We start from the raw sequence: 24,445 nt of genomic DNA on the forward strand, positions 1-24,445 counted from the left end.
ATAGATTCACATATAAAAATGAAATCTTTAAAATTATATTAAATTAAATAATATTACCTTTAACTTTATAAATCTTATAAACAATTTATTTGTGTAAATAACATCTTAAATGAAATTACGAAAAGATGTCATACAAATATAAATATAAAAATATACATAATATTTAGGATTTAATCTATTGACCAATTTAAGCATTTGTTTTAAAATGAAACATTTAAGAATCACGCATTACGTAATATTTCTACGTACGCATGCATGCGACTGAAAATACAAAGATGACTTCATCGCTTATTTGTAAACACTTTATACACCATAATATACGCTTAAATAATTTATCCTTTACTTTTTTTATTAAAAAAAGTATCGAAATATTTAAAAATTTACTTATTCTTTATAAGTGCATAACTGTTTTATTTTTTTGTAAATTTTAATACTCATTAAATAGTGTTTCTCAATTATTTTTGTTTTATTATAATTATATACAGAATGTACAAAACTATTATGCTCAAAGCTAAATAATAAAATATATTATTAAAGTAATTATAAAAGCATAAGTCTATTTAATTCTAAATTGACTTTCAGTATTTAGCAAGTTTTACAATTAAATCAATAAATTTATATATCTAAAAATTTAATATCTTATGACTTATATTATCTATGGAGAAACATCGAAAATTTTAATATACGTCATTGAAAATGTTTCTAAATTTAATATTACATTTAATTACTGTAAATATTTGTTTTTACAAACGTAGATAAATAATATAAACAAAGATAATAGAAAATGTAAGAAATAATTATAAATTCAGAAGTCTGAATATAACTATGAAACACTAATTAGGAGATGAGAACGAATAATACATATGTATTACAGCAGATCTGAATTGAGAACGCTCTTTACAAATGATGTTTCACAGCATATTTGCCAAATATTGTTAAATGAAATGAATTATACGATCGAACAATAAATAATTTACTAAAAACCTTGAATATACTGTAAAGAAGAGAAAAGAGGTTCAGATTTGTAAGCGTCGCTCACATAAGGATGCAGCAGTTCTTGTCGTCACAGCTGTCGCCGATGATCTCGCTTGTGTTGCCAGTAAACCTACGAAAGTCATCGGTCCCGGATGTGGTGGACACTGAAGTAGGTCGGAGGCCGTTCCCATTTGTATCGAGTTGTTGTCCAGACTGCGTAGGTCCTACGATGCTCGTACGGTTTTGAGCCCGTTGCTTCTTTAGATCAGACAGAGACTTAACGAATACCACCGAAACGTGGATGTTGATTTTACCATTAGCCTCGTCTGCATAAATTGGTTGCTGGTGTTGATGTTGCTGTTGGTGCGAATCGTCCTGACCTATGTCTGAATGCCGCAAGGCAAAACAGAAGGTGCTCTGCTTAAGTCTTGTCAAACGACGACTCCAAACTAGACGGCGAACTCATCAATTTTTATTTATTTGCTCGCGCTCTGTTGTTAACTCAAGACAACACTACCTAATCTCTGGCATTTTCTGATATAATCACGCAATTTACCTACTTGAGAGCATAGATCTCAATGTATGAGGTATATTCACCTATTCATGCAACAATATTAATCATTAAATATATAAGGTTATAGATTATAAGGAGAAGGAAAATGCGTCTATAAATATTAATGCATTTCGATTTTATGTGGAGTGATTTGTTTATAATAAAAATATGCTCAATCTTGCAATTTGGTAATTTATATCATTATTTATAGTGCGAGGCACGCTAATGAACAAAAATTTGTGGAAAAACTAAAATTTAAAATGTTATTAAATTGTTTTACTTATTGAATAATATCTACGTGTAAATTATGAGTATTTGTCTAATGAATTTGTTAATATATAAACTAGATATTAATTTTTTAAATAAATTTGAGAATTTCAATTTCTGATGTATCAAAATATATATTTATAAACGATATTTATAAATGAATAATCTTAAATGTAACAATTAATAACTATTTAACCATTATTTCGTTTTTACAATATATTATATTTTTTTAAATTCATTTTAACTGCGCTAAAACTTTAAATTGTATTTAATTATGAAATAATATGGAAAATATAACATTTATAAAATGAAATTTATGTATTATTGATAAGACATTATAATTGTGAGTTTATTTATAAGTTAATTACGAAATTAATTTATTAAAAAATTAAACATAAGATAAAACTTAAAATAACTATTTTTTAAATTTACTTATGAAATAAAATGATCTATGTATGTTATGTATATTTCATATTTTTTTTATAAATTTTTTAAATCTCAAATTATTTTGTTAGAAAGAAAAATATATTTTTTAAGTTTGTAATTTGAAATGGTGATTTCAAATTATATTAGATATAAATCTTATTTAAACAATTTCTTCGAATTTACTCAAGTGACCAACAATAAGTAGTCTATACATAGAAAATTCAAATAGAAATTTATGAGTTTAAATTATATAACATTTATGTTAATATTTTAATTTCAGTTTTAGAGTAAATAAATTTTACAGAATTTGATCTTGAAATATTTATATTTTATTTATATTTTGCAAATTATAAAAAGATAATGAAAAATATGTAAAATCGTTAGATAAAATAAAACGTGCTATCTATACAAAATGTGGATTTATATATTTAACTACAATGACTATAATATATTAGAAATCTACTTATTACATTTTTTGTAATTGCCAACTTAATAGAATTAACCACCACCGTCATGCAATTCGTGTAATTTTCAAAAAACATTTTATTGGATTACAATATATAACTGTATACTTTTATCATGCATTAGCCAATTGTTAAAAATTATACTTTCTAAAACATTGTTAACAATGAATACACTTGAGCATATATTTTTGATATTTTGTTAGGAAATAATTATTATTATATATTAAAACATTTCTTTAAAAGAATAGATTTTAAAATAATTTGTGCCTTATTAGAGGACATAGTAAAACAGAAAATGAAACTTTTAAGTTTAAATTTTTAGAATAATTTTTGTAATAAACAAAGTTACATAAAGATTTTAAAAATATATTTAGAATAAGAGCTTGATTATAATATTTGTTAAAAAAATATGTTGAATTATAACTAAATTTGTAATAATCAAAAAATGTAATAAACTAATATATTATATTCAAGGGATTTTAAAAGTAGTATAGCAGAGAAAAAAAAAATATATATTTTTTATGTATTTTTTGATATCATCACGATTTGATAACATTATTTTCTATTTAAATTTAGCTTCCAATACTTTCGCAATATTTAATTTATTATAACTGGATAAATAATTTTTTAACATTTTTTTTGGATTTAGTTTAATTGAATCCTATGATGAATAAAATGCTCTCGGATGATATCTTCTTTATTAAAAATGATAATTTAAATTAAATAATAAATTGTTATTATATTTTATACATCGGTTTGTATGAATAAATAGATACGTGCGTGAGTGCATTCATTTAAGTGTGCTCGCATCTGTATATATATAACAACGTAATATGATATTCAACGCATATACGTAGAAATACGTTCACCACAGAACTAGATTTAATAAACTTTAATAAAATTCTAAATTCTAAATTGTGTATAAGTTTTTTAAGTTGAAATGGTGAAAAAATGCTTAAGGAATGTGGTACATAATGTTTTCTGCCTAAATTTCGCTACAAAATAAATTCAATAAAAGAGCCTTATTTTTATATATAATTAATAATACCTTATGCTCAGATTAACATATTTAATAAAATTGATTATTTTTGAACTAAAAATTTAAAGACTCTGCTCACACAATTCTATTATAAAAAATTTCTATACAGATTGAAATGTACACAGTTCATAGATTAATATCATTATTTGGTACTTTGGCCGCTTAACCTTAATTTCAAGAACGCCGAACAGTAGATTCTTTATAGCTAATTTACAATAAAGTTTCCTAACTATCCGAAACATACAATATAAATAACAGAAATCATTATTACAAACCAATCTTTTTTATTGAACAATCAAAATTTGATTGTTTCGTAGTTTCGTTAAACAATATTACTTAAAATTCTAATACACCCAATAAAATCTTGAAAATATTAACATTTACAAGTAAAGCGTTTTAAAATTAATTTAGTAGCTAAAGAACAATTTTCATATTTTCTTAAAATTTTTAATACCTTTTTTTAAAAAATATTTTAATTATGAAGAATATTTTTAATTTTAAATTCTTGTTTATATTAGCTTAAAATAAAATTTATTAAAAATTAATTAATATATAAATGAAATCGGCAAAAAATGTTTTTTTTTATTTAAATAATGAAAAATGAAACTTTTTCTCTAAATTTTTTATTATTTATATTATAGTAATTTAATTTTTTTTAACATATAGAATATGAAATATATCACAATGAATTTGAAAAAGTTTTTTAAAAAATTTGCTGTTAAAGTTGTAAATAAATAAAATTTAAGAAGGCCTTTCTTAAATGACTAAATAAATAACAAAATATATAAATATCATTTTAATTTAATGCTGAGAAAACTTTTTCCTCTTGACTTCATAAAATCATTATTTAAGTTAATACTGTAGATTTATTGTATAGTAAGTACTTCAGAAATATCAATATTAATTATATAATAGAATAAAATACCATTTGATATAGGCATAAGTATTTTATGTCATTAATAAGTTTTAAATAATCAATAGAAAGAAAATATAAGATTATTTTTATGATTATGTATATTAAATTATAAAATATATACAAATGTGTATATGTGTGTGTGTGTGTGAAAGTACAAACACATACACATACACAAACAAATATAAATTTAAAGAAGTAAGAAAGTTACATAAAAAACTGACCTCGAACAATTTGTTATACACCCGAGTGAGATGAAAGTGCCGCACAGAGAAAACACAGAAATAGCAGGTAAATGGTTGATGAAAAATGTGTAACAATAAAAAATCTACCAATTTTTAGATTTAAAAATGTATATATATATATACATGTATATATTTACTACTCTTATAATTTCACAAAAATTATAAGAAAAATTTTATTGGTATAAAAAGACTGAAATTGTTTATCTAATTATAATCAAATATATGGTTTTTCTTTGAGATTCCCAATATTGATTATATTTGTTCATATAAAGAAAATAAGAATAAAATAGAAAAAATAAATGAAAAACGAAATAACACATACTGCTTTACATGAAGCTTAAAATAGCTTTCACCATAATACTCTACTGAACCACAACCAATGCAAGCAGAAATAACTTCGATATCTACCTGAGTCTTTATCGACTTCCTCGTTTAGAAACGAATCGTTGTCTTTGCCCTCTGGAGCTCTTCGAACTGTAGTCGTCAAGGCGGTCGAATCTGTTTCTTCATTTGCATTATCTGAACCTCCCATACTGTTTTCTGATGTTGATAGATTAGTTGTGGGATTTCCAAAAGTATGCTGCATAGGTATTATGAATAAATAAATACGTACATTTTATACTTATTAAACAAAAAATATTTATATTATGTGTACAGTCATTTAATATACTATATTAAAAAATTTTAATTTATTTGCAAAATCAATGAAAAAAAAACTTCACTATAATTGCATTGCACCTATACTTCATTTAAAAAAATGAAATTTTATAACCATAATGAAGGCAATAGATTTATAAATATTTACTAACTTGTTGGGCTTGCAGCCTTAGCCTTGCTTCTTCTTGAGCATCCTTTTTTGTCGTAAGAACTTTATCTCTTATGGAAGTTCTCCGCACACTCTGTGTCCTTGTATTGATGCTTTGTGATCTTCTTACTCGCCTGTTCTGTGCTTCGCGCAGTTTTTTGCTCTCCTGTTCAGTCTTTAGTTCCATTATTCGCTCACGAATTTCCGGATCTTCGCATATATCAGCCGGCGTCTCATCGTGTTTATTCTTTGCATTCAAATCAGCACCATTTTGAACTAACAGCTCCAAAACTTCCAACTATAATACACATTTTCAAATTAGAAGAGAATTTACTGAATTTACTGAAGTAATTTGCTGAAATAAGAAGTGATCTTATATTCATTCAGTAGTATATATTTAATTGTTTTATTTAATCTTTTTTATAAATAAATATTAAAATAATTTTGATAAATGTTTAAAAATATGTATTATATAAAAATCGGAAAATATGAAATAATATTCAATTTATGATTATCTTTGAAAAAATATTTAAAAATTAAGAATTTTGACAAAAATTTATATTTATAATTACGAAAAACTCATAAATAAATTAATTTATGTAATAGATTCTTACATGTCCCCAGCAAGCAGCAGCATGAACAGGTTGCCACTTATCGTTATCTTCAACATCTGTAGAAACATGCTGATCAAGAAGAAACTCAACAACTCTTACATATCCATTTGCCGCTGCTACATGAAGCTAAAATCAAGAGATAAATATGAATTTTATATCAAATTATTAAAAATAAACAAATAAACAAAAAGAATTATGATAACATGTTCTAAATTTGTATATATATACAAGCCACTGGTATATGAAACAAGAATCAAGAAATAAATAAGAATTTTACAAAAAATTAATTAAATACGAATTCTAAAATTTGTATATATATATCCAAGTAACATAAAAGTAGTATTGATAATATAATTTTATTATTAATTACGTTTTTATGTCCTGTTATTAGATGATTTCAATTTAACATTGACAGAAAATATATACTTACAGGTGTAGCAGCTTGGTGGTCTTTATATTCTAAATCACCTCCTATTGATGCTACTCTCTGCAAATCTCTCAGCATTTGTATCTCTATAGAGGCACGAGTCTCATCAATTAATTCTTGCGTTACTCCACGACGAGCCATTTCGCCTATGAAAAGAAAATTTGTATTAAAATTCAAATTTTAAATTACCTTAATCATTTTATTACAAATAAGTTTTTAAATATTAATTATATATTTGTTTAAAATAAAAAATAAATAAAATACTAATATTTAAAAAAACTAATTAAAGCTTAAAAATATAATAGATAAAAGAGATAAAACCTTGCTGTTTTTATTGAAAGAATTATTTATATAAATTATTGAAGTTAATAATAATAGAGGATTCAAACCATAAATAAAAATTACCTTCTATGCAATCCAGAGTTTTTTCATCTTCACAAATATCATAAGGCATATTTCCATCGGCATTAACAGCCAACAAATTAGCACCTTTCGCTATCAAATATCGAACTAAATGTAAATGTCCGCAAGTAGCAGCAGCATGTAAAGGAGTCCATTTTTCACTATCCTCAGCATTTACATTCGCACCAAATTCAACAAGAAGCTTCATCATTTCTTCATTATCATCTATGCAGCACTGATGCAATGCAGTTAACCCATCTTCATTTGTTGAGTCTGGATTAACTCCTTTCTTAAGTAATTTTCGCACTGTCAAAGTTTTTATAAGTTGAAAAAATTAGCTTATAGTAGATAGCGTATGAAATAAAAAATGATACAATATTGTCATTTAATTATTATGTGAGAAACACTTCTGATAATAAAATATTTAAAAGTAAAATTTTATGTTTTATGATTATTTTCAGTAAAATAAAATCATGAAATTTATATACTATAGAAACACAAAATTGAGCCAATATAAGTATATATAAATTGAAGATTTATTATATACTTTTATTTACATGTTAAATTATTTGTTTTACAAATTATTTTAATATTATAAAATTAGATAAAAAAAACAATTATTCTATTATAAATGAAAAAGGTATTTAGATATTCTAAAGGTATAAAAAAATTTATTTTACAAATATAATTCTTTATTACCTTCATCAATATCATTTCTTGCTGCAGCTTCAAGTAACATTACACTGTCACTGAAAAAGATGTGTCTTTTACTACTGGAATGTCTAATTTGGTGGCGAAGCCATTCTTTTTCACGTTGTCTCCATACTTTTAGTTGTTGAAGACGCCTGTGTCGAGCTAAATGTAACCTCTCTTGAGTTGTTAGTTTTTCGACATGTACCATTTCTGTTACTAGATCAGCATGCTCCATATTTAAATATTTGTTATTTTTACAACTGTATTTACCTGTAAACAATGCAGATTCCATTTCATATTTAGAAGAATAAGAAAAAATTAATTGTATTCAACTAGAATATAATATATATATGATATAGTATTTTATAGAAACTAAAAGTACTTTGTTTTAGATTTTATCTTTTTCTAGGGACTATAAATTATAAGTAAGTTACAATATTTATATTTACATATAATCAAATACTATAAAATTAAAATTAATAATTTACGAGAACAAAAATACAGAATATTTTATTTAGACATTATTTTCAAAATTTGCATAATAATGATTACAACCTTCAACATTTTAATGTGTTTTATTTTTTATTTATTAATGTAATTATTTAAATTTTTTACATTTTTTCTATAATATTATTAATCATCTTTTAAATTTAATATTTTTAGAAATATTACATGCAAGTAGTATGCATTGACAAATAACATATTTGTTTTTGTTTAAAAACTTGATAATACAGATAAAGATAAATAAGAGTATAAATATTTTTATTAATAATTTTAATTGTTTATAAGCTTTATATATTATATATTATAATTAATAAGCTTTATATTATAATGAAATAATAATAATTGAATTTTCATAAAAAATATATTGAGTTTGAAAATGAAATTTTTAAATTATTTTTCCAAATAGAAAAGGTAAAAAATTTTATTTCAACAATTTATGAGTTGTCAATATTATCAAAATAATATAAAAATTACTTGTATATAAACATGTTTATTAGTATAAATGAATGTTTTATATATTATTTTTTAAATCATTTGAAAGCACTATCATAATATTGATTGAGAAGTTTAAAATACGTATTAAATTTTTATTTAAAAATATACTTAGAAACTATTAAAAGAAAATATTTAAAAGATTTTAATAAATTTAAAAGAAAATATAATTATGTATTTTATAACAATTTATATGCAATTTTAAAATAAGTGTCAACTTTATCTCATTCAAAGTTTATTCAAAATTATAAAAACTGAATAAGAATGATAAAAAATTATCAAATAATAAACTATCACTTTACAAATGTATTAGAATAAAAGAACCAACAAAACATTATAGAGTGAATTAAAAAAAAATTCAGGTAAGTTGACAATTTCACAACCTAATGATAATTAATTCTGTGATTTGTACTTACTCAAGTACATTCATAAAGACATTTTCAACATTCATTATGCATATTTATTCGTAATATTACCAGCTCACAAACTTGATTCGGAAAGTCAGCTGAATACAACAGTTTCAATTCGAAGTCTTAATTCATTGTTGATGAGATGCTTTTGTAATAACATCACACAGTCCGTTAACCTGTCTTTTTGGGCTCTAGTGCGCTTTTAGGTTAGGCTATCCGAGAGTAACCGGCTTATGTGACTTGAATGCGCATGAGACCCGCACGGTTACGCAGTAGGCACAATGTGTTTCGTTCATCCAAAATGTAAAACTCTCATCATTCACGCATTCACGTGCGCAAGCAACGACGACAAATATACTATCACCGCCATTTTTAAACTACCTGTAGGTCGGACACATCCAGCAACTTGCTACGAAACAGTTCTCAAGTTCCAACCTCAATTCAACAAACGGTGTTTCTTCGACGTTTGCGAAGCACTTCGTTTGGTGGCGTTCTTGATGCATCTCTTGTTTTTATTCCTGTATATAAGCGCTGAGCCATAGACCCGCTGTCTATCGTACATCTTGTATATTAATTTAATCTAGTGAATCTACGTGTCTCTTGTTTCTGTACAATTAGATACAGAATGTGCCATAGTTTCTTTCCTTTTTCTCTTCTCATGCATGAGTAAGAAAAGCAAGCTTCATTTTGACATTATTGACATTTTTTCAATTCTGTTTTATGTATTGTTCTCGTCTTCGTACCTGTGTAGCTGTTATTTTGTGACTGCCTTTAGAAAATTGTACTTTAAATTTAGATTAAAGAAGTAATAAAGGATACTAATGTATCAAGTTGAATTATATTACTAATATCTTATAATTCCATCCTTGGAAAGAAAATAATTGTATCTTATTATTTTACTTCAATATTCCTTAACATATATAATTTTCCTAGTGCAATACTTTCTGAATTCATTAATTTTTAAAATATATTAATATAATAAACTATTGTAAATTTTATAAAATAAACTATTGCTTATGATATCGATGTTTTTTTTATATGGTTATATATTTAATCGAGTATTATATTATAAAAATGAGTATCAAGAATTTTACTTTAAAAGCAGTTACATATGAAAATTATAAATAAATATGAATTTATAAAAGTGCCTCATATATGCCTTGTAACGATTTAAAGATAGATGAAATAGTTTAACACATAAGCTATATGTAAGAAATATTAAAATTATATTATTAAGATAATCAGTTCTTTAAAAATAAAAAATATTTGTATGAAAATAATAAATATCAGAAATAAGGCTGAAAAATCAAAAACAGGTAATTGATTTTTCATTATTTTTTAATCTGATTGCTTATCGACTGTTTTAAAATTTTCTATTAGCCTTTAGTAATATAATCAGTTGCATACTTAAAAGTTTAATTTTTCTAAAATTGACCTTTTTGACACGCAAAATTTATATTATATTCATATATGATTACAGTCTAAAATATATTTTGATTGAAAAAATTAATCTTACAGTTTGTTATATTTATTATTAAATACTAATTTCCTGGTATTGTTATTATGCAAATAAAATTTTATTTAATATTTATTATTTTTGTATAGCAAATACTTTATCAACAGCGTATAATAATTATCATATAAACAGTTTAATATTTTGGTTTAATAATGAAGAAATGATAAAATTAAAGAAATAAATTTTAATATCACCATTAATACAAATTTTTTACAGCCGAAAAATAATTTATTTAATATTTATTTAAAAAGAAATATTTTTTGTTGACTCGATTAATAACATGTTAATGATTAATTAAATAATTATTTAATAATAAATAGTAAATTTTTTCTTTTAAATTGTAATAAATATTAAAAAGAATAAATATTTTTATTACTATAAATTTAATATTAAAAATAGATAAAATTTGATTTAAAGAATTTATTTTCAAATAGATGTAGCAAACATTAAAAATTGTAATTCTATTATTTACATACTATATTACATAATACGTCATGATTATAACTTGATTTGCATAAATAAATTTATATATAAATTTGACTTAAAAATAACAAATTCATGTAATAGAAAATGAAAAGTTTTATTATGATAGTTTTACTTTTTTACAAAATACATATTTAGAAAATAAAAACATTAAAAAACAAAATATAATGCTTTTTTTATAAAAAGAAAGGAAAATTACCAAAAAATTGATAATGGATAATCAACGCAACAGAAATATATAATGCATCATGTAAAAAGTAAACAGGAAGAATATTGTATGAAGTACAATGTTTTGTACATTGTTCAATTTATATTTTTGTCAATGTAGAACTCGCACTTTTCTGAAATAAATAAAATTCAATCAAAATGTTTTATATTTCCATATTCCCGAAGTTTCTATGTACTTTCAACTCTGCATCGATGTTGCGCGCTTTTCCAATCATAGAAATGCTAGTATTTCTATGATTTTTAATAAACTTTCTAAGTTCGTTCTCAGAGAAACAAACGTTTACCTTACTTTTAATGAAAGAAGAAAATTGTAAATGACAATTTTAAACAATATTTTGACGTATTCAAATAATCTTCTAAACATGATTAATTATTTTAACATATACTTGGCAGTGTTTTTTGGTACTGTCGACAGCATTCTCAGAAAATTGGATGGAGTTTTTAAATATTCAAACTTATTAAATAAATTAGTTTGCTTCATATGGCCAGGAAAAAATTTGATATTCTTATATAATAAAATTGTCATACTGCATATTGATAATATACATAATAACTGAAAAATTCAATCAGATTAAATAAATTGTTTGCTTATATATATACTCATCAAAATAATAGTAAAAAATATATTTTTCTAAATTAAATGTATCAAATAATAATAATATTTGTATGTAATAATAATATTGAATATTTTAATTATAGTTCTATTTTTATAAATTAAATAGATAAAATCTTGATTTAATATTATTTTTACCATTTTAATAATTTGCTAGTACATTAACTCTACATTATAAGATGTTTCTATAAAAACTAAAATTTTTGTTGTTATAATTTAAAATATTGACCAAATCTATATATACAGTACTGAGTTTAAATTTTTTTAAATAACATACTTTATTAAAAAACACAAAAAGATAGCTAATTATTTATGGATGTTATTTTTTTATTCAAAAAGAGGGGAATTAAAATCTTTTCTTTATAATTGCAGTTCGTTAAATATATAGTAAAAAAAACTTTAAATTTAATATTGTTGATGACGTTTATAATATTCTCTTATTTATTTCATTTATTACTTATTATATATTAATTTGTGAGCATATAAAAACATTTTCAAAATTGAGAAATGATTTTTTTAAATTTGTTTTTACGCAAATAAATTCAATGATTACATATCGTGATAATAAGAATTGAAAGCACATCGTAACTAACTTATTTATCTTTAATCAATTAAAAATAGCTAATCGGAACATTTATAGTAGGAAAGAAATAATACTATAATATTAATTATTAATTTATAGTTATAAAATATGATTTTATTATCATAAAAAAAAGTTTTTTTATTATAACTGCGATTACTACTTAAATTAATAAAATACAAGTTATGTTTCGAATTTCTTTCTTATTCTATGTTATATATATTACCATTAACACAATATTATTTGAAATAATGATAACATAATTAAAAAATTTTCTATTAATAAAAGTTTAAGGTGTGCATAATAAAATAAAAGGAAATATAATTCTCTTGTATATATTGGCTTCTTTGTTACTGATAAGGCATCACGAGGTCAGTGACGAAAATGTTCAATCTTATCCTTTACTGATTCTTCTTTTAGAGGGGCTTTTTATTAAATGTTAATTAATGTTGACTTTTATTTATTTATTTAATAATATTTTTTAATTTAAATATGTCAAATACGGAAGACTATTTAGATTTTATTTTACTATTAATATTTTATATTTTAAATACATTTATTTTTTAATACGATGGACATTATTATATATATGAAAATATAAAAGTTTAAATCTATTTCCATGAGTGATTTAATATTAATACATTCCAGTTTTAAACGAAAAGTGAATAGTTTAAAAATTTTAAATTTACTTTATTTCTACAATTAAAATTTATGTTTATTCTGATTACATCATTTTTTCAAAAATATTTATAAGCATTGTATTTTTATAATACTATATAAATTTTGTTGTTATTTATATATATTAAATTTCAGATTTTAATAACTTCCCAGTATTGAATACAAATTTTTTCAATATTTATATATAATAATCAATATGATTTGGTTTAAAATATGAAGTAATTAAGTTCTTATGTATAATAATTTTAGATTATTTTATAATTATAATAATTTTGTTCTAATAACAAGACAAATTTCATATTTAATTAAATAAAAAATAATTTGTATTTATTATTTACTAAAGCTATAAATTATTAATAGGAATTATTATGATGTCCTGAGCATAAACTAAGAAAAGTATATAATTAAGATATATAACATACCACCTGCATTGTTGAAGTCTCGTCGGGATGTCATTATTCTTCTATTTTATGGATGAATACATTGAAACTGAACAGATCAACCTTCCAACTAAATTATATGGTTTACATAAAATTAACGTGACTACAAAATTATAAATTAATTGAAAATTAATAAACTTTATTTTTCTATGTATAAATCACAATTATATTGTGGTAATGAACTAAAAAAATTATTTTATATTTATTTAAAATGTAATTAGTTCTTTGAATTTAAAATAAATATTCGACAAATATCACTAGCGAAGAAATAGTCGATTTATTTTCATTTATGATTTTTTGAAACAATTTACTTTAAATTACATTATTATATTCGTTAGTACAATATTTAAAACTTATGATTTATATAAATAATAATTTGAATAAAATTATATGATTAAGATATTTTCAAATATATTTTTATAAAATTCGATGGAGGCACTGAAATTTTAATTACTATTATAAAAATATTGTCTTTAATAATTGGGTTTTTTATGTAGATATCAAAATGTAGCGTGAATGAAAATACTAATTCGTTTATATTATTTTCAAATATTATTAATGTAATGGTTATTGAAATTGAAAATATTAAACAAATAACTAATTCATTAAAGGCTTTTTAATAAGCAAACTTTATTATTGTTTTACAACAATGCAATGTAAATACAATACGTGTGTAATGTAAGCTGTAACCAAACAAGGCTCTTTATTATTTTATCGCGATTTACAATATCGTCATCATAATTGTATGAATCATTGAAATAATACAAATTTGGTCATTATTATCAGCATTTACCTCTTACGATATGAAAAAATCTATTTAAAATGATTAAAAATTAAAAATTAAACATAACGTATCAACGAATAAATCAGACAAATAAAAAAGCTTATGTATATATATATAAACGATAAAATTGGACTTTTAACGAAATCATTTTTAATATAACTACGCTTATATTACTAATAATTTAATTTGTACGTATTTGGTAAAATTTTAATTCAAAATTTATTATATCACATTGAACATAATTCAATTGAAAAAATATAAATACTTCATAATGTAAATATGGTATATCAGAGCCAATATAAAATTTAACAATATTGATTATAAGTTTACTTACCGAAATCTTAATAATATTTAACATTTAATACAAGAAAATGACAATTCTAAAGGCATCTTATTTACTTTAAAAATTGTCAAAACAGTAAACTGTTTCAATTTTTGACGAAGTTCTATTATTTGGACTAGAATTTTGTATTTTCAAAAAGAAAAAGTAACGTGATAGTAACAATTAAAAATAATTTGTGTTGACATTACATTTGTTCATAACTTTTATTTTAAATTACTTCGTAAATATAAAACTCTACTTTCCAACATTAACTTGTAATTGAGAAAAATACCAAAAAATTATCAAACCTTTCTACGATTTATAAATTTATATTTTTACATGGGCTGGTAAGGAAAAACATTCAAACTATAAGCAAACATCGATTTATAAAACATAGACTTAAATAAATAAAATGATACAAATTAAATTTATTTTTTGCAAAAATTCCGAATAAATAAAAACTCTTTTTAAATTTAAAAACTTTCAACTGCCATCTTTGTAGAATAATTTTTTAATGGAATATTACCTTAACAGATCATTATAATGAAAAGTATCTCTTGGAATTATCAGTAGAAAGTAGTCTTTTGAAAGTTTAGGCATTTGTTAAATACAAAGACAAAGCAAGATCTAACATTACGCGAGAGCCATTGTGAATTATTTATAATAGTTGATTAAGAATGATTCAATTTTGTGATACATCTAATATATTTAGAGATGATATATCTGGTCACTTGTATTTTCTTTAAAAAATCTAGGACTATTACATTCACCTTACCTCGTTCCCCCCTAGCATAACGAATGACAAGTAAAAGACGATTGATGCGCAAACAATACTACTACTAGGTCTTGGTGGTAAAGCTGATACTTCTTATACTCAAAATTGGGTGCACGAAGTTCGTAAAAGCCCATACGACCTTAGGTTCTTCGCTACCGGCGACCTTTGGCAGTTCCACAAACAACTACTTCTGCACGGTCAGTAGTGCTGTGATGCGGGAAGACGCATCCTTTCCCTCCTCTTAGTTACCATTATCGCAAAACTTTATCGTAAGTTATCAGAGCCGCTTATCTCATCACCTTATGCGAAGTTTATTAGTTATACGCGAATGAGGTTAGTGATCTTTCATGAGAGCGCGCTACAATTAAAGAAGCTGATAGGACGTGAATTTAACATGAAATCATTCGCAATTTTTATTTTACATTATGATCATGTCACAGCTTATCTTTCTGACTTAATTCCTGATGATTAAAATTTTATATAATACTAAATTGCCGAATTAAATTAAATCTTATATAGATTAATCGGGAATTTACTACTTTATAAATGACACGTCATTTTTATAAAAATGTGATTAAATATTATTTAATGCTTATTTCGCTGATTTAAAATTTTTTAATACATGATTTTGATGTATCAACAGTTGGAAATTTTGTTAATATACCAAATGAATCAATAACAAATTTAATTCTAAAAATGTATTTTTCTGTTGATTTATGGCTCTTTAATAAGCATCTGTTTTAGACTTATATTACATTCAATGCAAGTTCTTTTTTTAATTATTAACAAATTTTTATTTTTTAAAATTTTTTTATTTTTAAAATATATGTTCTCATTATATGGTCGTTTAACTGACGATGTAATGTTATTTCTATATAAGTATCATATAACGACTTTTAATTTTATATCATACCATTTAACAAATGCTAATTAAAACCAATTATTTAAATCTATAATTCAATAATCTCAGAATTAGAACATTAACAATCAAAGTATTAAAATAATAATCATATAACCATATTATGATGCCTAATTAATATGCAGCTAAATAAAAGTATTTAAATATAAAATTTTACGAAATTCATGAGATGCCGGAAAGTCTTTAATTATAGTAATTACTTTAAGAAATCGTATTATAATAAAACATTGAAAATTAAAAAAATAAATGATATAATTCAAAAGAATATTTTTTTTTGAATCTTTAAAACAAATTTTGTATAAGTTAGAATATAAATTAAATATAAATAATAGATTATCAATAATCGAATATAAATATAAATTATATATATGTTACCAATACAACAACAAAATTGTCCACAAATACATTAATTAATAAATATAAATAGGTATTAAATACTTATCATTTCTCTGTTAATTAATTAATTAAACTTAATAAATTAATAATATGTTACTTAATTAATACTTTTTTAAAATAGTGATAATATTTATAAAATGATTTTTTAGCGCAACTGATTATATAAAATGCTTTTTCCATATAACAATTATTATTTATTATTCAATGATTCAATTTTTTAATCAGATTTATAACTCAGTATAGAAATGAAAATATAGGTTTTAGTTAGCAAGATGTATATTGAAAATATAAAAATTTTTCAAGATTTCAAATTAAAAAAATATCTACAATTTTTAAAAACTTTTTAAAAACTGAACATTTTCATGTATACTGTTATATTTTTTATAAACTCAATATTTAAAGTATTTATTTATAGAGCACAAAAAATATGTAGAAAAACAACAAGAAATATAGTTATTTACATTTGTCAAATGACAGTTCACCAAAAGATCCAAGAAAAACAAAAATTTCATAAAAATATCATTGTATTTATATATTCTACATAATATCGAATATATTAATAATTTCAATTAATTACTTCTTTTTATAAATTTAAAATAGTCTAATATATTAAACAATATCAAAAATATAATTGAGTTTTCCAAAATAAAATAAAAAATCATTTAATTAATAAGCAATCAACAAAATAGATCTTGTACTGTATTTTATAAATATAGTATTTTTATAAAAATTGTCTCAATTAATGAAAAAAGTACAATAGTCTTATCATTTATCAACTGTTTTACATCAAATATAAAATATAATTTATTACTATAACTGTATTCTATTCATTTTACCTATATAAGTTCATTTTTTCATTAGTTTGAAAGATAGTATATTTCGTCGCGTGCAACAACGGACTTTATATCTATAATATGATGGTATCAGTACTTTTAAGTAATAATAATTCTTTTTATCATTTAAAATAAATAAACAGAAATAAATTAAAAGCACCATTTAATGAATTAACAAAATTTAAAAAAATAGATTAATGTTACAACCATAAGGCTTAGTGGTTTGGAATAATTGAAATATCAAAATGAAATAGAAAAAAAAATTATAGTTTAAAATAAAGTATTATGGTGTAAACTCATATTATTATACAGACAATTTTTTGTAACAAATTGACAAACCAACTAATCCTAAATTAAAAATTTGAAAAACTGTGAAAACACATAAATGGCTATCTATATATTAAGTTGTTCTTAATGTAGTAACATTTTTAATTAGAAAAATAAATTAATGAATAGGCTGATAAATATATCTTTTTTAAATTCATTTACATTGTTACCCTTATTTTCCAAAAAATTTAACAACCCAGATAAAAATTAAGAATTTTTGAATCTACTACACATATAACTTGTGACTATTATTCTTGTAACTATATTCTTGTAATTAGTGACATATATTCTTGTTTTTGTACCAATTATTAGTTAAAATTATTATTATTTAATTTATTATTTAATTAGTTAATTTAATTTATAAATTATTAAATAAATTTAGGTATATCTCGGATCTGAACTACATGTGTGCAAGTGAAAGAGGATTAAATGTTTCTTACGATACAAATAAAATATAGTTGTTGCTAAAAAATAAAGTGTATGCTAAAAAATATTAAAATCAGCTCTCTAGTTAATCTATTCTACTTATTAACTTAAATATAAAATGTAAATAATAAAGGATATAGCAGTATAAGTAGACTTTACATCTTTCTCATGTGTGAGGGTTGGGAAAATTCTACTGTTGGATTACAATTTATATACAAATTTAATCTTTAACGTTAATAATATCTATTTTTTAGCATATAAATTACGATTTATATGCTTATTGTGATATTAAATGGGTACAGATATAAAGTTATATAATATTTTTACAATTTCTATTATTACTTTCAGAAAATTAAAACTTAAAAATATGATTTTAATTTTTCAAATTATGTTATTAATTTTTTATTAATTGAATTATATTATTAATTTTAGTTCAGTTGCCATAAATCAGTACAACAAATTTTACTACAAATAAATTTATATTTTTAATTAATACGAAGAAATAATACAAATATATTCGAAGATTATTAGTAATATTTAGTATTGATGAATAATCATTTTAATTATCTTTTATCCAGCTTTACTGTAGATTAAAATTTTAAATTTAGTTTTCATTTCACATAAAATGTTAAATATAAAATAAATATGAAAAATATTTATATACATATTGTAATACATACGTTAATTTATAATTTAAAAAATTTTCTTTATTACAATAACTGATTTATACAGAAAATCGCGATTCAATTGTGATAAGCGCATTTATTTGATTTTCATAAAAATTGGTTACATGTTTGATATATAATAAATCAAATTAAAAAATACTATCTCGAAGAGTTTTATTAATAAAAACAATCGATTAAAAGTTTTGAATTTAGTGTATAAAAATAATAAATTAATTAATCGGACCATTTTAACCAATATTACTTAAAAAATTAACAGGTTCAATAACTAATTATCGAGGTTCGTATATATAGTAAGAGTATATATACTACTTCAACATATGTAATATTGGCATCGTAATTATTTCTTACCCTTACATAAAAATATACGCTAATAGTTTTTCGTCATCGCAAATTATAATGTAAATTTTTTATTACAATTGTTAACGATTGGAAAAATAATGACACAGTTTTACTACTTAAAAACTGCGGCTTCTTTGTTCTTCGAGTTAGGAAACAAGTGCCTAAGTATGAATATAAAAGTGATGATAAAGTAAAAATAACATTAATTTCAAAGAAAGTATTGTATCTAAAAAATCTGTAACCATTACAAATTTTAATACTTTTCGCATTATTATTTGCATTATAATATTTGTATTTTTCTTCTATATCATGGAATTAAAGCGATTCTAAAAGTATTTACTAATTGAAATTCATAAACTATATAATTAAAATAAATGAAAAAATCAATTTGTTAACTCATAAATGTTAATCAATTTTATTAATACTCTTTTAAATATTTACACTATATTTAAAAATTAATATTACAAGAGAATTAATATATTTAAAAGACAAAAAAGTCTAAAAATATATAGAAAGTTAATGTAATGCTTCAAAAGAGCAAAGATAGGTTGCAAGCAAAGATCATTACCATTTAAAAACATGATAAGCCTCTCAACATCTCTTCTGTCAAAATATATTATGTATTTTTATTATGTATTATTATGATGTATCATTATGATTTTTGCAGGTAGTATTTGGTTTACTAGTGTTTAGGAAAAAAACTTGCTGTCTTGATATTTTGCGTGGCACATTCTGGTTTCATCTGCTATATGCAGTCACGAAGTCAAAGCAATCACGCACATCCGAACTTCCTGCAGTCAGAACAATATCTTCTCTTAAGGTAATAAATGTTCTATTTCTTATAAGCTTTCAAATGTTCTGATTATTATTATTTATTGTATTTAATTTAATAAGAATAATATCTGGAAAAAATTTTAAACGAACGTTGATATATGACTTTTTTGCACGTGAAATAATTTTTCTATTATTAATTCTAATTCTAATTCTAATTCTACTATTAATTATATTTGTACGTATTTTGTATTAAAAAAAATTGTTATAGTTGTCAATACTTATAATATATATATATTTATATTTATAATTTTGAATTAGAAAACTATTGTGTTTAATTTGGCAACATAACATTCAAGACATTGTACTGCACTTGATTTATCGAAGATACACTTACAGTACAGCATTTGATTTTTGTTTCAAAATAACATTAATTGCAGACGGTGAATCTATTATGCTAACTCTTTAGGATGTAAAAATTTGTTCATTAGTTGAGTAAGACGTCGAAGGGGAAAAGAAAAGATATTTTAAAAGATAAAAAATAGTATTTATAAGTAAACCAAAGAGAGAGAAAGAGGATTTGAACGAAGATTCTGTTTTAATAGTATAAGAGCATATGTGCTTGGTTATAATATATTGTAAGCATAATAGAAACTCCGTTGATAAGAGAAAACTATAATCCTTCACTATTACGCAGAATTATTTAATTATATATGTTGCAAGAATAAATTAGTAAGAATGTAATCTGCAGCTCAGTATCTTCTGAACTAAATAGTGTAGTTCATAAAATATGATCTATAAAACTAATTTGACAATTTTATGGTAGTCGACAAGCGGATATAAAAATAAAGCAAGAGGCGCGCGCACTCGACCTTCGAAGTTTATTAAGCGGTTTTTAATAATAGGAAGTGCTAGAAGATTGAATACACATTCCTTTTCTTATCAAGTCCTTTCTTTTTTAATAATTTAAAAATATATTTACAAAAATTTCATGTTTTAAATTTTTTTAAATACTGTTGTTCGTAAAAACAAAATTAATTTTTTTATGCGAAAACTAAATATACTTCAATAAAAGTAGCCAATAAAAATTATAATGCCTTAAAGTTATTTAACTTTAAATATATAATGCTTTGTAAATGCTTGTGATTAATAATATAAGATTTATTTTTATTTTCCAATACTAAGTAAGATTTGTTCACTTAATTATTACTTTAATGAGAAATCTTACAATAATAATGTGACATTTAATTATAAAGTTATACAATATTTAGTTAAGAAACTAGTTTGTTATATTAATCGTTTCAAGTTAATTAGGTAACAAAATTACATTTAAATAATTAAGTTTATCAAATATTTAAACCTGTTACATATTTAAAAATGAATGTAAAGAGTATTTTATAACATAATAAAATTAATATTTTTATACTTATTTAAACGATTATTAATGAAATATTATTATATAAAAAGTTTCGTTTACTATTTGAAATGAAAAAAATGATTAATTAATTTTTTCAAAAATTATTCAATCAAAATATAAAAAATTGAAAGTAGTTGCTTACATATTACTATCTTTCTTTTTTGTTTAAATAGAGTGATCAATATACGAGCAATGTACTTAGTCTCATAAAGAAAGTAAATATTCATATTTAAATAATAATCAAAATATATTTTTTTATGAAATGCATTAGTCTTTTAGACAAAAACCAATGTATAATTTATATTCATTAAAAAATTAAAGAATAGATAAAAGTATTTCATTAAAATACTAAATTTACCACACACTTAAATTCAAAAGTTTAATATTTATATGTATGATTAAACTATAGATTTTTATTTATAATCTCTAAAAAAAGGATATATATGTTAATCTAATTATCAATATAAATACGAAGTTGTCATATCATTTTTTATTAAACCTTTGCATTAAAAATATTTAAGGTATAGTATCAATTTCAATTTGTTTAAATAAAGCCATGTACATAAGAAACCAATAATATCAAATATCTAATATCTTTATTGAAAAGTTTTGAAGCATTCTTAGTTAGGTTTAGACATAAAAGTAAAAACGTTTGTTATATTAAAAAGTACGTGGAAATTCAAATAAAGTTAATTGCATGCTTATAAGATACATTGATTGAATGAATAAAAAATACTATACACATAGGAATAATCTCATAAATGAATAGTATAAAAACTTGCAACACCAGATAAACAAATTGCTGTAGTTTTATCTGGAATCTCAAAATCGACAGGGTGTTGTTGATTCGATGATTAGGCCTCGGATTAGCCGAAGAAAGTGGCGCAATTGGCGTATGCAGCATAGGTTGGCCCAACCGGCGCGACTCTCCCCTTTGATTTTCTAGGTTAAAGCAGGGCTGCTTCAAGAGCTCTTATTGAGCGGCGCCTGCGCACTTCCCACACCCTCGTACATCCTTATTCAACTTTTGACTAATCACTCTAGTGCATGTGCATGCACTAACATCGTAAGCATACCCGTGCGAACTGGCCTCAATTATCATAAGAATTAAGTCTGATCCGTGTCTCTACTACAGAAACATTAGATATCTCGTGCCTCTTTCTCTACTACTGCATCACTACCTGATGAAGCAAATATTCTGCATATTTACAGCTGACAGCGATCGAGTACGATTGGCAAGTTATATTTTACCTTACTTCTTATTAGATTAACGACCATTCCGCGATATCTTTCATCGCAGTTTTCTATGCGAATTACCGATGATGACTTGCTTATTGTATTGGCAATCGGTAATCTTTAGACGGCATGAACTTACAATTTAATGACAAACTGTAATTTTCATTAATCAGATGGTATGATGACCGAATATATTGAATCGAATTCATTTGTTATGGATTCTTGTATTGATAACCATGATGAGAAACAAATGATTATTCAGTTACAATTGTTTATTTTAATTGCAATACCATTATTTTATGTGATTTTTATGTTACGACATCATTGTTTATTTTCAATAATTATTATAGAATGATAAGTAGAATATATATAATAAATAAAATTAAATATCTTTTAACACACACACGTGCATGCATACACAATATATGGCTAGAAAATGTGTCATTTAATACTTTATAAAAATAATCGAATAATAACATTTATAATAAAACTATTATTTTTTAAATTAAAATAATTAGGCACTATAATATAAGAAATTATTATTTATCATAGAAAAATAATTGAATTTTTATTGTACAAAATATAAAAGGACCACTTGTAAATTTGAAAAGAAATAAAATTAAGCTTCTTAAAAATGAACAATGCCTTGATTAATCAATGAACAAACCATGATTATATCAATTTCTATAGTAAACATATCTATTATAAGCTAGTTTTGTGATCGTATAAAGAAAAAAAAATCCATAATATATAATGCAGTAACGAAGGTTTTATCTGCATGATTGATGTCATCTCGTTGTAATACTTTTCTTCATTCAAACTAATAGATGCCCTAGTAATCGCTTTAATAGCATATAGCCCACAAGTAATTTACGGGACAACTTTGGTTGATGAATTTTGTTAATTACAATATCAATCATATTTTATGATATGCATCTAATATATTACGCTGAATTGCGTCCAATCCAAAACCCGGTTTGTTAGGACACAATGTAATTAATCTTGTAATTTATCTTTTTTATATAATTATTCGATTAGTAAATTTGTAACAACATATAATATAATTATTTTAAGCAAATCTAAGTTCGCATAAATATATAGTATTTATTTTTATCGATTAATTCAATATTATATTACTGTTCAGTTCAATGAATACCGTAGTAATTTAAATTGTAGTCGAAGTAGTAATATTAAATACATTTTCAGATAAAATAATAAATTTAGAGAAACTTTATATGAACTAATCGTTTATTTTTATGTTTTAAAATTTTAATTGTATCGGCTTAAGTCGATTATTTCAAATAGTAATATTAAAATTAATTAACAATTGAAAATTCTCTAATAGTACAAGACTTCACTATATATTGAATATTGTTCAAATAACTTTCATTTAGTAACAATATAATTCATTAAATTAATATATGCATATATAGGCATTCATACATAC

The 24,445-nt window shown here is 22.6% G+C and overlaps 1 protein-coding gene across 3 annotated transcripts; it reads right to left on the minus strand.

Annotated features, from left to right (window-relative positions):
* Positions 1 to 823: 823 nt before the first annotated feature.
* On the minus strand, positions 824 to 10,041 carry MYPT-75D (Myosin phosphatase targeting subunit 75D). Of its 3 annotated transcripts, none has more exons than XM_011504929.1 (8): positions 9,236 to 10,041; positions 7,830 to 8,093; positions 7,134 to 7,436; positions 6,732 to 6,874; positions 6,302 to 6,427; positions 5,692 to 5,985; positions 5,291 to 5,462; positions 824 to 1,361 (listed from the first exon to the last, which is right to left on the minus strand). In XM_011504929.1, the coding sequence occupies exons 1-8, from the start codon at positions 9,243 to 9,245 to the stop codon at positions 1,036 to 1,038; spliced, it is 1,638 nt and encodes a 545-aa protein (XP_011503231.1). In that variant the 5' UTR covers positions 9,246 to 10,041; the 3' UTR covers positions 824 to 1,035. The 3 variants fall into 3 exon arrangements, with proteins under 3 accessions (XP_011503231.1, XP_011503233.1, XP_011503232.1); XM_011504931.1 differs by having other exon boundaries at positions 7,830 to 8,083; positions 9,296 to 10,040; XM_011504930.1 differs by having other exon boundaries at positions 9,296 to 10,040.
* Positions 10,042 to 24,445: the final 14,404 nt, after the last annotated feature.

The sequence above is a fragment of the Ceratosolen solmsi genome, unplaced genomic scaffold, assembly GCF_000503995.2.
Source record: "Ceratosolen solmsi marchali unplaced genomic scaffold, CerSol_1.0 scaffold4, whole genome shotgun sequence".
Lineage (NCBI taxonomy): Eukaryota > Metazoa > Arthropoda > Insecta > Hymenoptera > Agaonidae > Ceratosolen > Ceratosolen solmsi.